General features: G+C 39.0%; 1 protein-coding gene across 1 annotated transcript in view; it reads left to right on the forward strand.

Annotated features, from left to right (window-relative positions):
• Positions 1 to 18,281, forward strand: part of brinp2 (bone morphogenetic protein/retinoic acid inducible neural-specific 2) — a 257,146-nt gene that overhangs the window by 128,358 nt on the left and 110,507 nt on the right. The window contains exons 4-5 of the mRNA XM_020613359.1: positions 12,829 to 13,019; positions 14,284 to 14,465. Coding sequence (XP_020469015.1) covers positions 12,829 to 13,019; positions 14,284 to 14,465 — 373 coding nt within the window. The remainder of the gene's footprint in view (positions 1 to 12,828; positions 13,020 to 14,283; positions 14,466 to 18,281) is intronic.

Raw genomic sequence — 18,281 nt, forward strand, 5'->3', positions numbered from 1 at the left:
TTTTGTTTTTTATGAGCTGATCATACATCCTTGGAGGTTAACTTGTTTTAAGTTCTCTTATGCAAAATGTGTTCTGAAAGACTCTTAAAATAACACTGAAATAAGTTTGATGCTAATGAATCAACACCATGTCAAGCCCATATTGTTTCAGTATGAAAGCCCGGAATGTTATAAGCTCGTCACACTGCTGCTGACTTTCAGTTCAGACCTTTAAAAGAAAAAAGTCTTTCTTTATAGAAACTATTAGAAAGTGATTAGTCATGCATTCAGCTTTGGTGTATTTTTACTAGTTTATGTTTTTTTTGGTCTATTTTATTCCCTTACATAACATAGTTTTACACAGATAAAGAATGCACATATGCATGATCTGGATATGTGGTAATTTCCTGATCCAGGTGATTAGACTAATCTAAGAAAAATAAAGTATTTATAGACTGTCTAACCATAAAACTGGCCCCTAATTCCTGATACACCCATCTGCTTTGCCTTTGTTATGTTTCCATGTGCATGACCTTGACATGTTTCTCAGTATACATTAGCATTGTACATGAGAATGTACATATTGTAGTGCATGTTTTTGGGAGATAGCCTGTATGCGTGTTGTGTAAGAGTTTTATTATTCCCATCTGATTTGCCTCTAAATTTTTTAAACAGTATATGTAATTTATACATTTATGTGAATATCCATAGGCAATAAATCTGTGCTTTGTTATTTTACCTCAGCCTAAAATCTGATCATACAAAGAACTGCATCAACTCAATGTATAAATCAAAATGCAATGTAAGTGATTGTAGTAGTACTCGGATCCTTTACTTTAAAGGAGGTAGCAATACCATGGAACCCCATTCCATGAAGCTCTCTATGCACTGTTCTTGAGCTAATCTGAAGGCCACATTAAGTTTGGAGGTCTGTAGCTATTGACTTTGTAGAAAGTTGGTGACCTCTGTGCACTATGCGTCTCAGCATCCACTGTCCCCTGTGATTTTACGTGGCCTACCACTTTGTGCCTGAGTTGCTGTCGTTTCCAATCGCTGTTTGTATCTTGCTGTCAGGTTGAGCATCTGGTTGTCTCTTTTGTTCCTTGTCCTTTTTAGTTACATTAAACTGCTTTAACGCTAAGACTCTCATCCTGGTCTGCATTCTGGGTCCTTCCCAGGCTTGAACCTTAACAGTATGAACCAGCCAACAGAGAACTCAGCAGACCAGTTCTGACAAATGCAAATCATGACCCTCTCTGTCACAAACTTTTAGCAGCAGCTAGACACATGCCCGAATCAGGGAATCAGGGAATCAGGGAGTCTTGTCCCTTGTTAAAGGCATATCCAGAGATGCAACATTTGGTGGGCCGGGTGCTCACTGTAGTGAGGCAGAGCTGTGAGGTCATGGCATCCCGGTATCCTCAGCCCCAGCCCAATGAGACCAGCCTGAGCCCAGGGTCCATCCAGCTCAAGGCTCAGATGGAGCACCCCTTTACCCTTACAGCTCTATCTACAAAGACGGAGCAGAGTCTGAGGTCTCTGCAGATTACAACCCAGATCCGCAGTCCAAGGTGCAGTTGGCCAACCCCTCCATCCATCTTGGTATAGTAACTTTGTCACCTGATCCTGAGCTGAACCAGGATTCATCTGCTGACCCCGAGTTCACCATTTTGAGGAACCTGACTTGCTGTTTGTTCTGGGGGTATTGGGAAAAGGAGAACCAGGAGGAGGGGTCACTTGCTGCCTGTTCCTGATCTGCAGCACAAGCCTTAAAGTATCAAATGTAAATGTACTTGTAGTGTAAGAAGAATCTGATACATTAATATATATTGCTATATTTTATTTAATAATGTTTTAAGATATAATCGGCATTCAAAATAATCCTTTACTTAAGATTGAACTGGGAAGATCAATCGATATTGAAAATATCTTGATAAAATGGGCATTATCAGCAAAATATGCTCAAAGTATCCAAGGGCTTGGTTCAAGTCCCATCAGATTGGTTTGATTTTCCTTCAGAACTGGACTGCTACACACTCAACAGACTTAATTCCAATGAATCAATAATAAGAGTATTTTATGTAATATGATATGTAAGTTTTTCTGCAAATGATCTTTAGCTTTCCCTTCATGTCACACCCTCATGAACTGTTGGGATGGGTCTGGCGTTCAGGTCCTATGCAGTGAACTCTCAGTTTAATTCCTTTCAGAAGATGTGTAATAACACTGGTGGGAGCAACTAAGACATCATTAAAAATTAATGCACTAGCTTCTACCCTCCAGGCTGGGTGGAGGGTCTATTTCTATTTCCCAAAAGACCAAAGGGATTTTTAATGAACTCAGATCCCAAAACAAGAGAATGGACTTTGTGAATTAGCTCTTGGGCTGAGGAATAATGACTAAAGGAATAAAACTTCCTTTAGTCATACCATTGTTAAATACTTAAGTTTGTTGACTGCTTGACACGACAGTTTGATAAATATTATGAATCAGTTTAAAGTTTCTGGGTGCCATGTTCATAACCAATTGATTGCTCAATTCATGAGCACACTATCCAGTATGAGAGAAACTCATAGTTAAGTCAGTGCTTATTTTACTTGACCCACTTTGAATGTTGTCACACCATTCCCTGGTCCATTAACATGTGTCATTGGGACCATAATTATAATTACTCTACCTATTAGTAGGCTTAGTCATTGTCATGTCACAGGCCTTCAAATTTATGTTTACAATAATAAACATGGCATTTACTAACTTAACACACAAAAACTACTTGGCTAGCTTTAGGAAAAAGTTGTGGCTTGAACTAAATATTTTCTTAACTACTTTCTTTATCATCATCATTAGAATGATCAACAAGCAGTTAAAGTAGTTGATGGGCCATGGATCAAAAAACACAAAGTTCAAAGTCATGTGTTTCCTGAACCATTAATACACCCCAGTCTCCTCCTAATGTTGCTGTATACCAGCTAATATAATCCTTTGTTTGTGTCATTACTATGGTCACTAGAGGTTCTCAAATTACAACTCTCACTGATAATAAGCACATACTGGCCTACTGGTAGGAGTAGTTTGCCCCTACTAAACCATCACCATGGGCATGATAAGAACTGATAAAAGCCATTGAATGCTGTGACAAATGGAAGGGTTCTCAAAGATTTCTAATGGCAACTATACTACTGAATTAGCACCTAAGGTGAACTTCAGATTCCTGTGGCTGAAACTAACTGTTTAAAGGAGTTGATGATCATGCATGTTGATGGTGTATGTCAAAGTGTACAAATAATTGTCAGGTCAAAAAATGAGGCTGTGCTGAAGAGAATTATACCAAACACTGGCGTGTTAAGCATATTTTCATGTAGTATATAAAGGTTAACTCCAAACAATTAAAAATCAGCCAAAATAGCTAAAAATATTCCAAGATTCCAGCCATTTAAGGCACTTCATATCCAAGCCAGGTCACACTTGGTGTTTTCTTTGTACCTCCTCACACATTACATTCAGTGATGAACAACCTGTCATGTGCAGGCTCACCCAATGTTGGCTGCTTGGCTAGTTATTAATCAAAGTGGCTATAATTGATATATTGCATCAGGTGACTTCACATCCAACGTGTAATGTGAAAGAAGATGTTCATAGTGACACACCCACAGAGATTTCACATTTAGATCTGTTTTCATTAAAAAGTTCACAACTTTACCAAGCAGTACAGTAGAGCAGCGGTTAGCGCTGTTACCTCACAGCAAGAAGGTTCCATGGTTGAGTCTCGCCTGACCTGGGGCCTTTCTGTGTGGAGTTTGTGTGCTATTCCTGTGCCTGTAAGCTTAGCTTGATTGGCAACTTTAAATTTCCCATGTCTATGCCAGACATGTCAGGCCTGTGACAGACTGGTGACCTGTCCAGGGTGTACCTCAGCTGCCCCTGCGGTATGGATAATGGATGGACAACTTTACTCAAAGCAGAAAACTACTGTATTTTTATGACATTGCAGACTGGTCCCCTGTCAAGTATGCTGTACAAATACAAATAATCCCACCCTTTCCTTTACTGAAAATGCATATATTTCTAACTTTACATACATTTCTTTTTAAAATCTGTAACTATTATAATAAGCCTATGACCCATTATATTTTTGAATTCTTTCCTCTGCTACAATAATTGCAAAGTTTCTCTGAGTATTATAAAACACTTAAAATGAGATGGTTTGAAAATGTTACTCCTCTTCCTCATGGAACAAGGATCATCTCCATGGAAGATTGATTGCTAAGTACAATTTAAATGTAGAAGCTTGAAGGTGCACCCCACCACTCAACCTTTGCCTCCAGAAACAGGCAGAAATATTAAGTGGGTCACTTCCTACTAATAGGTGTAACTGTACCTGATTCCTGTTCATTATGAAGTTTCAGTTGGGTTTACTTTCAGCACCACATACTGTACATCTCATCAGTTGTTTCCCTTTCTATTCATTTCTTTCTCTCTGATGTTCCACCTTGATCTTTGAAACTTTCAGCCTCATTTATTTTACAACCCACATGAAAATGTAATGGGCCTCATTAATACATTTATTTTTGCTTTTTGTCATTTTAATTTAACAATTATAATAGCATCTCCCTGACAGTGATTATTAGTAAACCTCAGGCATATTCACTGTTGAATCAGCATTTACAGTACAATCAAATGTGTGAAAGTGAAAACAGAAGCAGCTTGATTTAAAATTAGCAACCAAAAACACATTGGTATAAGGGGATTTTGTAAAGGTAACTAGGAGACCACCTGGGCTCAGTAATTTTCCAAAAGATGAAATGAAATCATGTCATGGGTAACCTCTGGAGAACTGAGGGAGATGTTGAACTCTGAGGTGTGACTGAACAGACACTGCTATGACTGGGAACATCCCAGTACTGTAATTAGACCTTAACTTGAAATGCATAGCAACGCTGACAATTTCGTTATTTCTAAAGGCTAAAAAGTACCATATTTTCTGCAATATGCATTATCATGCTATAATCTGAAACAAAGTAAAAGAAAAAATGAGTAAGAGCAACCATTTTGAAAGATGATGAAGAATCTAGACTAAGGCTGCACCTCAAGTCTGTTATACAGTGGGTACGGAAAGTATTCAGACCCCCTTAAATTTTTCACTCTTTGTTATATTGCAGCCATATGCTAAAATCATTTAAGTTATTTTTGACCATCTTTCCCACATTTTCACACCGACTCATCTATCTGGGTGAAACAGACCAAAATGCCACTGAAGCAAAATGACATGTTAAACATGACGACCAACGTTTACCATCCAACCTGACAGAACTGGCGAGGATCTGCAAGGAGGAATGGCAGAGGATCCCCAAATGCAGGTGTGAAAAACTTGTTGCATCATTCCCAAAAAGACTCATGGCTGTATTAGCTCAAAAGGGTGCTTCTACTAAATACTGAGCAAAGGGTCTGAATACTTATGACCATGTGATATTTCAGTTTTTCTTTTTTAATAAATCTGCAAAAATGTCAAACATTCTGTGTTTTTCTGTCAATATGGGGTGCTGTGTGTACATTAATGAGGAAAAAAATGAACTTAAATGATTTTAGCATATGGCTGCAATATAACAAAGAGTGAAAAATTTAAGGGGGTCTGAATACTTTCCGTACCCACTGTACATGATAGGTCCTCAGTTCTTGTTTGACCTGGAAGTTGCACTGGTCAAGCAACGATCAAATACATCTCAAGATTTATGTTTGCTCTGAGGACCAAGGAGCGAGGGGGCTGCAGGATGAGCATTGGACAAGCTTTATAAGATGGCAGAACAGATCAAGTGAGAATTGAGGAATTAATAGCAATATAGGAGAATTAGGATTTGTCCATAGTGTACGTGGTCAGTAGAAACATGATGGGCAGTGCAAAGAGCAGTTAGGAACTTCTTATGATATCTGTTTGTTTTGAGGCTCGCTGTAGGCTCTAAAAGAAATTGGGTAGGGTAGCTTTAACAACTCTACAAATATGCGCACATCCTGAACACACAACATTTTATTCTTACCCTGAGCAATTTGGAAATATAAACACATTGATGATTTCAACAGAGTTTATTCTTTTTCTTTCTTTTTTTTTGCACAGGTGTTTCATGAATGGGTACCCAATGTAGCTTTCAGATTCAAATAATCTTGCATAATGAGTGACAAATTAAAGGAAAAGCTAACAATGTGAACAACATATGCTGTTTAGTAAAGTGACTCTAGAGCAGCTTCAGCCCTCTGTTGGAGGGAGAAAACCTCATTTTTCCAAAGCATGTTCCCTCACTCTGTTCAATACAAGTTTTTATCCTCATGAAGCCATTCAGTGACCTAGAGCAGCACCCATTACTTCAATGACAGATAGAAATGAACTGTGGCTATTTTGAAGCAAAAATCAACATTTTGTGGTTCCACCTTCTTAAAGGTGTGGAAGCGATGCTTTTCTTTGTCAGATATTGTTAATCAGCTCAGTATGGATCTGTTGCATGGACAAAACAAGATATCTGAAGATGTCACCTTTGACTCTGGAAAGTCAAAAGGGTCATGTTCCCAATTTTTGACACTGTGTGGATGAAAAGATAAATCAAATAATCATCAGACAACTGCATTTTTGTTTTGGTTTGTTTCATTTACACTATTTTTTTCAGGATTTTCCTTTAATATGTCATCCACTTTTACATAATGGCATAGAGTATCTAACCAATGCTCATATGAGATTCCCACTCACACAGCTCCTCTAATGTGGAGTTTTGGTAAATGAATTCGCCCTGAACACTTTCCATTGGCGTCTCTCTATCTGACAGCCAATAACATCCAGGTGTTATTTTATAGGTGTTATGTTATTTTCCAACATGCTGCCAGGAAGAACATCTAAACGAAACGTCTGTATAGGCACAGTTTGTTTTTCTATTTAAAAAACCTCTCTTCTTGAGTACAACCAAGTGTCAAAGCTGCAGGTGCAATCAGTGCTGTACTAAAACCTTTTAATTAACACCATCTATCATCATTAGCCAAATAGTCAGCCACCAGTCTCACCATTAAGTCTTAGAGAACGAAGCGAGGAGAAAAATAAATGATGCACTGCTCTTTGCTTTTCAGTCCATCGCCATCAGTTTTGTATCCCCGTGCTCATTCACTGTAGAGCAGCTCAGAAAACACATCAGTCTAAATCAGCACCAGTTAATCAGTGTGCAACTACTGGCTGCCATCCTGTGACTCGCTAGATGGAATGGCAAGCTAAAACTAATGCCTGCCCATGCATAAGATAGCTGCAGAATAATTGTATTTTCCACACTGAAATGAGATTGACCTTTGGTTTAGTGTATTTGTCATGTAATTGCTGCTGTAATTAAATTAGATATATTTGTTCTAAGCATTGTAGGTAAAATGGCTTTGGCCATTTTGTTTCCTTTACAGCTATAAAACCTTATAAAGGTCATTTTAGCATGTGTTTGACCATTACTAGCATTACATTTCACAGTCCAAAAACATTACACACGGTATTTAGGCAGTGCCACAGACCTATGTACCATTAAGTAATTATATACCACAGCTTTCTGGAAGGGAATGGGTAGTTAGTGTAGGATGTATTATGATCCAGGAAGGTCTGTTAGAGTAATGCATCAATGTGTTTGAAGGCTTAATGGCTTATCATCCTGTACTGCAGGATTTTTTAATTCTGGAAAGTTATAACATTCTATCATCTGTTACAATAATCGTGGAATGAAGCTGTTCACTCTATAATGGTATCTACAGAATTGTGATACTTTTTGTTGTTCAATCTTTTAAAACAAATTGGAACAGATGACGAAACTCAGGGGTTTGAACTGTAAATACAAAGTATATTTGCTGATGTAATGTACTTAAGTACAATTTTGATATACTTAAGTGCTGTATTGTGTATATATTGGGGTATAAATCTGTAATTGTAGATAATATACCAGTAGTAGTAAGTAGAATATGTATTGTACATTACATTCATTCATTCATTCATTTTCTACCACTTAGTAGGGAGGGGCGGGAGCCAATCCCGGCTGGCAATCGGGCAAAGGCAGGTCACCAATCCATCACAGGGCCAACACATAGACAAATAACCACACACACACACTATGGGCAATTTAGAGACACCAATCAACCTAAGCTGCATGTCTTTGGACTGTGGGAGGAAGCCAGAGTACCCGGATAGAACCCACGCAAGCACGGGGAGAACATGCAAACTCCACACAGAAAGGTCCCAGGTGGGGCCCAAACCCAGAACCTTCTCGCTGTGAAGCAACAGTGCTAACCACTGCGCCACTGTGCTGCCCTGTACATTACATACATTTTTTAAACTGAAGAGCCAGTTGACCTTCAATTTCATATATTTTCAGAAGGCACAAAGGGCCATTTGGTACAGTCGGGCAGGTACAGGTGGACCCAATATGCAGACACAGAGACAGTATTGGAACAAAAGAGAGTTTATTAATTAGATAAGGAACGGGTTACCGGTAGGAGGAGAAAGGAGAATAGAGGCAGAGCATGTTCTGGATGGGTCAGGCAGACTTTGTTGGGTCGACCGGAGGCAAGGTAGTCATGCAGCATGAAGCGGGAGATGAGATGGGTAGACTGGTTTGGACTGGGAACAAGCAGACAGGCAGCGTGGAGTTGTGGACAAAGGCAGGTAGACAGAGTGGAGTCACACTGGATACCAGGGCACGCAGGTAAGTGTGAAGGTAAGTTGTGCACTCAGCCGGGGAGGGGGTAGAAGATGTCTCACCACGCCGGATATCAGGATAAACAGGTAGCGTGCAGTCGTTTACTCAGCTGGAGAGTAAGTTGGAGACATTTCACCCACACCAGAGATAAGACTATCAGCAAAGGAGAAGAGGCAACAGGGGAAACATTGAGCCAGGAACACAGGTAAGGAATAGTCGTCAATGAATCATAGGGGGCACACCGAAAAAGGGCGTATATATAGTGACTTGAACCAGGCGATAACAAGCGGCAGGAGGATGCAATTACGGATGATTAATAAAGCTGGGGAAGGTGACATGGCAGAAGCTGGAAGTATATAACAAAACAAAGTCATGATGGCGGGAAGCAGGTCCAAATCGTGACACCACTTGTCTGGGTACTAAGGCCTAGGTGGGAGGAGAGGCGCAGTTGAGACTGTGTGTATGCTAATGAGGCAACACAGTGCAATTTTGGTGCTCGTTTTGACCCAAAATAGTGATAAAACCTGCTCAGACCACCTCTTATCGCTGTTGCAGGTGTATTCAAAATTTTCCTTACAAGCGGGAACCATGAAATTGGGTACCCACATGCATTTTAATGGACACACCAACTTAAAATTAACCCTTAAATCCACAACTGGTCTGCTGGAATTCACTAGGAATAATTTATTGCATGTCATGAAGATTATTTTTAAATAAGATAAATAAACCCATCCCCAGCATGTGTCTATAGCTATGAATATGTTTAAGAACATTATTGGTGCACGTTAGGACGCACCATCTGTAGCCTACTTACATGATGCAGCCAGAGGTGATTTGCTGTCAGTGATTGGGACTCTAAATCTATGTTAAAGAATAACACATAATAACATGAAAGCAACTCATGAGCCATGATATTTTTTATTAAAATGAAATTATACTAAAGATAACTTTTACTATCTTTAATGTTTTAAAACCTTTGAGTTTTCTAACAGTTTGTGAGCCACGTTTTACATCTGCTTACCCAGTAAAACTAAAGGAAACTTGGATATTTCACATGTACAGTAGCACCGCTAGCTTGCCTCCATGGAGCTTATGAGGAGTGTTCCTGAGTGAACAGTGTCAGTAAGCACACCGTTCTTTTGACTGAAGTGACTGAACATGAACATATGAATGACGTAGTGATCATTTTCTGAGATCACTCATCTGATCTGATCTTTTCCAGTCCATCAGATTAGATGAAGGCACTCTGGCCGCCGTGCCTGTATAACTCTGGCACATGTAAAGGGCTACACGGCCAAATGCAAGGACAGCGATGACCATGGCTATATGGCCGTTGCACAGTTTGTACCCTAGAATTGCACGTAGTACAAAAAGGTAACCCAAGTTTTAAAACTGAGATTAGGCCCTGCTGTTACTTTCAAACTCAATGGTCTTAATAAACAGTATAATAACTGAGTCTAAGTTAATAAACAGTCATAACAGTTTATTTACAGAAAAAAACTAAATTTCCATTTGAGGCTCTTTTGAGGGACTACCCTATGTTGGTGCTGTGGGTTCTATCACTCTCTTTAATATAGTGTAGCACAGTACTGATACTAAGTACATTTTTCTATTACTATTTTTGTATGTTTAGGTGAATGCAGGACTTTTTCTTGTAGCACAGTGTCCTTAAATTGTGGTATTACTACCTGAATAATTAATCTGACTGCATGTTGATCTGCTGATATGAAGAGACTAATTGAGTTCACACTGCAGGGGAAAGAAGAGGAAGGGGACAAAGCAAAGCTTGCTCAGGCTCCTCTTGTGTTTTCAGTTTTTTGTTTTCAGATTTTGCTTGCAGCTCCACACCCTCAGATTCACTTTCTGCTTTCATGAAACCACAGCATGGCCACAGTTAATGATAGCTGGTACAAATTGCACTGTTGCTGTGGCCAGGGTAGACACATTAATTGTGTATTACATGAGAATGAACCTCCTAATGAACCACTAGTTTGGCCATACGCTCCCAGGGCTATTCCTTCTGAGGAAAGCTTTGTCATGGTTTGAGCTAGATGGTTACAAATATAATTAATGCAGCCAATAAAAAATAATTAGAGTCTATTGTTATCTTTACTCTGGTACCATGTGAATTACCTTATACATAATCACTGTGTATTAAAGGGAGATTTGGCTGCTGTATGTATCCTCATGGAGTCACAACACCGTCAACAACATAATTACAGTAGCATGTTGTCAGTAATAGTAAACTATACACCACAAAAAGGCACTGTAAAAGCAGTCAGGGGGAAACTGAGACAGTGATACAGTATACTGTATGTAATCCTTTGTGTGTTTCACTGTGTGTGTGCGTGTGTGTGTGTGTGTGTGGTGTGTGTGTGTGAGAGAGAGAGAGAGAGAGAGAGAGAGAGAGAGAGAGTGAGTGAATACTCATGGGAGAACAGTGGATTACTGCTGGTATTTTGTTTAGACAGAATTAATACATAATGTGCTAATATTCAACACCTCATGCTTTGCAAGGAAATTTATGCAGATGAGGTAAACCTCTACTTTTCTGCTGATATTTGCATAATCTTCACATAGCACAGGGTCCCACTGTGGCAGGAGTGAAGTAATGAAATGGTTTCAGCCACTTGAAATTGAAGAATTTTCAAGACTCTCTCTCCCTCTGTCACTGTGTCTTTTCTTGACCAGATGAACAGAGATAAGTTCTTAGCTATTGCCTGGCATCAAGGAACAGGGTGAACTATGCTACAATTCATCAAACAGGATTTTGTGGAATCGACTAATAATTTTTCATTAACATGATGAAATTATCTACTTTTTTAAAATATTTTTTAGGCTAATTCAACTTAATAGTTAAAATTGTATATTCAGACTAATTCAGCACAACATGAACTGTTGAATGAGTTGAATGCAATACTGAGATGAATTTTACACAAAGCAAAACTGGCACGTTAGCAACTGAGTGTATAGTTTTAAAGATTTAAATCATCAAAAGACCCAAAATGAGCCGAGTGCAAGAAACAGAGTAGGAAGTCATAAAGTTTTTTTTAGAGGGACTACCACATAGGTTGGTTTTGATATTGTCATGGGCTTTGTTTACAGTACATGAGGAAAATAAAATAATTCAAATACAGCACTCTGCAAATGTCTTAGGCCACCATTGGTTTTGCTGTCTTAGCAAGGTGGTGATGATAATTTATATTTAGTTTCTTTATCAAGATAAAGCCAGAACATATAGGAAGCATGTACACAGTATTAAAAAACAAAAAAATTTCAAAACAAATATGGCTTCTACAGTCTAAAGTATTTACTGTGACCTCCCTTTGCACTTAGCACAGCTTGAATTCTTTTGGGGAGACTTGAAACCATGACAGACCCTCCATTATGTTTTACTTAAGGCTGCAAGCTTTCATTCTTCCACCTCTCTTTTCCACCTCTCTCCAACTCTCAATGATTGGACCCAAACATTTCAAACCTCCATTCATCACTCCATGAGACTCTTTTCCACTGTTCTTCACTAAAGTCTTTGCGAACTGTTGCTTATCTCAGCCTTTTCTCCCTGTGCCCCTTCTGAAAAAGTGGTTTCTTGGCTGCTGTCCTTCCACAAAGGCCATTCCTGATCAAGTGTCTTTGGATTGTGGAAGGATCAACTTGGCATCAAGATGAAGCTGCCAGATGTAGAGCCAGGTCCTTGCTGGATTTTCTACATTCTCTCCAATAAGAAACTCTGAGAAACATCTCATCAGATTTGAACAGTTTATTTGTTTTTCCGATCCTGTTTTTGTCATTGACCTCTCTGGATTCTTCGACTTATGATAGAGGGGATCATATGTCAATCAGATTGTAATGTTCACTAAGGCAAAAATGTGATTTTGATCTGTTTAAATAAACTTTTCTTTGATTTGTATTAGACAGAAGCTACCAGATGTCAATCCGGTATTTAATTTTGTTGTTATTTTGCTGGTATTGTATGTGTCACAATCAATTTCTTTAAAAGTAACACCTTTAACCTCTTTTTTTATGCTGGCTCACTGAAGTTATTTTACAGCACCCTGTCTGTATGATCTGTATGCAATATTACACTCTCACTCCTAAAAGACAGTTGACCTGACTGTGTATTCACCTCTTAATGCATTTTTAATTTCAGGGAGTTCAGCCACTGGAAGGTGAACAGCCTGGCCACAGAGAAGAGAGATTTCCTCAAAGCTCCATTGCCCTTAGCACCCGAGTTTCTACGCAACCTGCGGTTACTGGGGCGGCGACCAACCCTGCAGCAAATTAACGAGAACCTCATCAAGAAGTACGGGACCCACTTCCTAGTTTCTGCTACCCTGGGAGGTAAGCAAGGACTGCAGGTGACGCCATCACCTTTATTCTTGGGTTAGAAAGCATCTGGACACATACTCATTTTATTTCTCAGAGGAGTTACAGGCTGTATTAGAGTAGTGCTGGAGAGTTATAGAATCTATCCCTGTTTTGTCAAGGAAATAATTCCATACTGTACCTTGCACCTGAAGCAGTCAACCAAGGTTGTTTTTGTCGGGAAGTTTCTTCTCATCTTTCCTTCTGATGAACATAACTCACAGCTTCAAGAACCTACAGCACCTACAAAGCAGACGGGGGATTAAATGTACTTGTTTCTTAGCATCTGTCTGTCTTTATTGGATTCGAGCTCACTCTCTAACTCCGAGGAAAGAAGTAACTCACAAAAGTGAATTGCCAGCAGTATCGACTGTGTGCATGACCTCATAGATAAATTGCTGATCCCGGTCATCATGTAGCAGCGTAGATATATGGGGACATGTAGAAAATTAAGAGTAAGTATAAACATCTCTAAGCCTACAAAAGTCAGAGGGAGATTTACAAGCCCAGTGTTCTTCGATCAGTCAGGTCCTATAATATACAGTGAATTTATAAAATAGTAGGAGATTCTTACTGATTTGTCAGTGATATAATGGACAGTAAATTATGACAAAAACACTGTCAAAATTACAGACATCTTCAGCCAGCAGTGTTGTCAGACCCTGCTTTCCGACACACACAGTCTCCTTCAGTGTTTCTGATATTATGTGTTAGGACTGTATCCATAGACACCTAAGTTTGGTGCCACTCATCAGTGGATATATGCACTGGAGCATCAGCGTGGGAGACAGAGCAGAGATAACTGCAGTGACAGAATGATAGTTAGACTCTATATGTAATTAAGAGCCTCAGCTAAATGGGCTGAGCCAGTCTGCATACTGATTAGACTGGATGAGCGAACACACAAATCCCTGTTTTTTTTTCTTTTGTTCTGATGTATTCATCTTTTTCATTTTTTAGCTTTTAATGTCTTTCCAGCTGTTATCGCACACCAGTGTTGGGAAGTAACACATTAATTAGCAATGTAATTACAATGTTGTGATTCAGCAACAAGTAGTGTTCATAAGAATTTACAATTTAAAATTCTGTAATTGCATTACAGCTGCAGGTAAAAAGAAATACCTTGCCAGACATCAAACAAGCACTGAAATGGTTAACTGAGTACACTGCAAATTAATAAATAAATAATAAAGTCAACATAGTTAGATCTCTAACTGAAAAACTGATTTTTGATCCATAGGAGAAGAGTCTTTGACCATCTTTCTGGACAAGCAGAAGCTGAACAAGAAGTCAGAGGGTAACAGCAACAGCTCAGTGGTGTCTCTAGAGTTGCTCCATCAGCTGGCAGCTTCCTACTTCACAGATCGAGAGAGCACCCTAAGAAGACTGCACCACCTCCAGATTGCCACCTCTGCTATCAAGGTAATGTACACATGCACACAGTGAGCGACTGAACGTACCTAAAGATATGTGTCTAGATGAGGCCCTGGAAAAATGTCCTTTCCAGCATACAGCACCTATGCAAAGGCACTGTTTATTTGCCATATGTAGAGTTGTGTTTGCAGCTCTTCAGATCCACAAACAACCACGCATCATGATAGACGTTCAAACATTAACTGTCCTATAAAACTGTCCCTCTGGGACATATGACTATGTGCTGCAAGTATAACAAATAGCTCTGTCTGTTCTCAGTGGGTACACAGAAACTCTTTATTTTAAAGATTATTTTCAAGGTGCATCATTGCTCAAAATTTGGGGGAGAGACAGAAGAGAGCATGCAAGGATGTCTATTTTAATGACAGTTTGTATTAAAACAAAGTGTATTGCAGCTCACAGAGGACCTAAAACATGGCAAATATCAATATTCTTTGAAATCTTACAGGGAAACATGCATTTATGCCTCCGGTACTCTACTATCTGTCATCTGGGCTGGGTTACAGGTTGTATGTGTATGCAGCTGTATCATAGAAGAGTTCAAAACACCAGGAACATATGATCAGTTTTGTTTAAAGCTGTAAGATTCCAGTGAAAGTGGCTTCAACTCTAGAGTTCTCAGTGGCTCATCAGTCTTTTACAACACAACAGTTTTTTTGCTTCATTTTATTGACCTACACACTTGACATTCCTTGACGTGATGAATTGTTAATCTACCACCAGGCTTTTACCAGCTTTTTCATCATTAACTGCAAATGGTTTTTACTGAAAATCCACTCAAAGAACAGAGAAACATAAAAACTGTTATGTCGCTGTCTGGTTTTACCTTGTTTAAATCATCTTATTGTTTTCCCCTGATGACTGCAAGCAAAGCATAACCAAGCAATACATTTTTCACATCAGAAAAGATCTGTTGGATTTCATGCGATGACAGCAGGTGTGTGGGAGGGTGGACTGTGCTTTCATGCTTCAACTTAAATAGCAAATCTAACTGAAACGAGTAATTACTAAGTGTAAACTTTGTGTGTACATTGATTAGGGCAGCTCATTTCCAAGTGGTGTTCCCACAAATCCTTAAAGAGGTTGTGCATGAGAAACAGAACACAAAGACCTCCTGAACTCAGTATGAATTACTTTTATCTAGGGACCAAAGTTTCATTCTTATGAGAACATAAAATTGAATGCAATGACTGAGGAAAAAAAAGTTTGTTGTGCAAGATTTTTCTAACATTTTAGCTATAAGGAGTGATAGGGAGTGAAAAGCATCTCAGCAAACTTTGCTACAGTGCAGGCTGTGCTCTACTGTCTAATAAATAAACAACTTGTGCATATTAGAGCATTGCAACTTTTATATTTGTTGACAAACTTTATTTCAGCAAAGCACCACTTTAATATCTGAGCAAAAACAATAAACAGGAACTTTTTGCTTACTGAAGCATGCTGAGTATGAATGATGCATCTCAGTCATAAGACTAAGAGGACAGAAACAAATTATCTGGCAAGCCTGAATTCAATTGAAATCCCGCTCGATTTGATACATTAGTGTCTGTGGGGAGAGACCAGTGAGTGACTGTTGCACTAAAACGATTAATTATCTTATACAAAGAAGTCAACAATAGCAGATAAATAAGCAATTCCCAAACATGAAGATCTTTTCCCCACATCACTTAGTCTGTTTTTAATCCTCCAGTGATATTATTCTGTGAAATGCACTTTGCACTTTTACAGATTAAGCAGCACACTACTTACCAGGTCTATTAAAGGGAACTTTTTCAGTGTTTGTGCACACACTGTGGATCTGGGTCTCTGCTGCAGCTACTGACTCACACACTATGAAATCAGACAAGCCTGGTCCGTTATTTGTGGGCTTCCTGTCAGAAAACATGGTTCAACAATCCATTCAAGATTAGCCTCCACCTTCTATGTAAGAAGCAGGTACATTAGCATAATGCTTTTTTTTTCTTTTTGCCACAAGCACAGGACTCACTAGCATCATGCAAGCTAAGAGCTAAGCATGGAACTGCTACGTTGTAAGCTGGGTCAGTAAAACACGAGACTGGCTGCAAAATGTTCCCTGAAAGATGGATTGATAGGCCCTGGGAATGCCAAACCCCTAACTATTATATGCTATTAGTTTATTTAGCTGTGTAGCAATATGCAGAATCATCATTTCAGTATGTCCTTGTCAGTAAATGGAAAAAAATGACATGCTCTGAGTGTTCAAAGTATGGGGATATGGGGGGCTTCGCTCCAACAAAAAGACCCATTCTCCCCCACATGATATTCTAATTAATAACTACTAATATTCTTAATGATACAGTAAAAGAGAAAGATGCTATTTGAAATCTTAAGTCTTTATATGCTCTGTATTCAGCTGTGGTCACTGCACCTGACTGCCTGCTTACAGTAATGCCTGTAACTTGATTGGCAGGGACATGAACAGTGTAATTTTCATTTATCATGGCTCATGGGCTGCTTTCATGTGATGTTTTGTGTACCTATTTGTAATTATTGCATCTGAATTTCGTGTCAGATCAGCAATTTCCAACAGCCAGCTACTGGAGTACACCAGTCTGACAGTGTCTTTACTTCAGCCGCCAACATTCTCCCATTGTGATTTTTCAATGGAATGATAAAATTATAAATTAAATTAGTCTGGAAACTACAACTTGGCCTGAATTTTTACAAAGTGAGCTTTTTAGTTTTTGTAATATTTACTTAGAGTTAAAGTTGTCTCTCTTCCTTTATAATATGGGGTCATCACATTTTAATGAATAAAATGTTCTGTCCCCAATTAATTTAATAGAGAACACTAATTGTTCCAAATATTTGTGCATACTTTAATGCATAAAATGTTATCAACACTGAAACATAATATTACGTTAAACCAAACCAGTTTTAGTTCAGATCTGCTTCGCCCACCTGCTTACTATTGTGCTGGTATCTTAACAGTTAAACACTAGGACAGCAGTGGAAATCAGAAAAATCTAAATGCTACAAATAGTTCAATGCATCTATCAGCAGTAGGTGTGCAGACAACATAGAGGAGGAGCAGACCAGCAGAGTAGGTTCAGGACCACAGCTCACAGTGAGTCAAGTTTAAACACCGTTCATGTTTTACAACATTAAGATAAGGCAGAAGGCAACAGGAAGTTATTACTTCTGCCAAGGAGGTTATGTGTTTCGTTTGTTGGTTAGTATGATTAAGGACAAATGGCTGAATGAATCATCAGCATACTTTGTCAAGGTCAAGATCACAAAAAATAGCGAAAACAATAACACACGCACATACACACAAATTTCCATTTTCAGCAAAAAAATAAAAAAATCATATCTCCATTAAAAGTTATCAATATCATTTTCTTGTTTAAAATTTGACAGACATAGAGTATGTAGTACCAAATTAGGTGTTAATTGCCCGGACTTTGTTCTTCCCATTCAGCTGACTTCTCAGGACTTGCCTTACTCTCTACAAGTACTTGGTAGTTGCTGCTTTCCTTGCGGCCTCTTCATGGTTCCCATTTGCCTGCGGGATCCCACTGTACTTGTAGCTGCCCTCAACATCTGCTATTTTACTTTCTGGTAGTACAATCCCCTCAGTTCTGACTACCTTCCCTCTCCTCGTTACCATTCGGCCACACTTATCCAGTCCGAATGACATTCCGATGTCCTCGCTGTATATCATACTGGCGTGTATCAGTGAGTCAATGTCTTGTTCACTCCTGGCATACAGCTTAATGTCATCCATGCAGAGGAGGTGGCTGATGGTTGCTCCATTCCGTAGTCGGTATCTGTAACCGCTCT

The sequence above is a fragment of the Monopterus albus genome, unplaced genomic scaffold (genome assembly GCF_001952655.1).
Source record: "Monopterus albus unplaced genomic scaffold, M_albus_1.0 scaffold133.1, whole genome shotgun sequence".
NCBI lineage: Eukaryota > Metazoa > Chordata > Actinopteri > Synbranchiformes > Synbranchidae > Monopterus > Monopterus albus.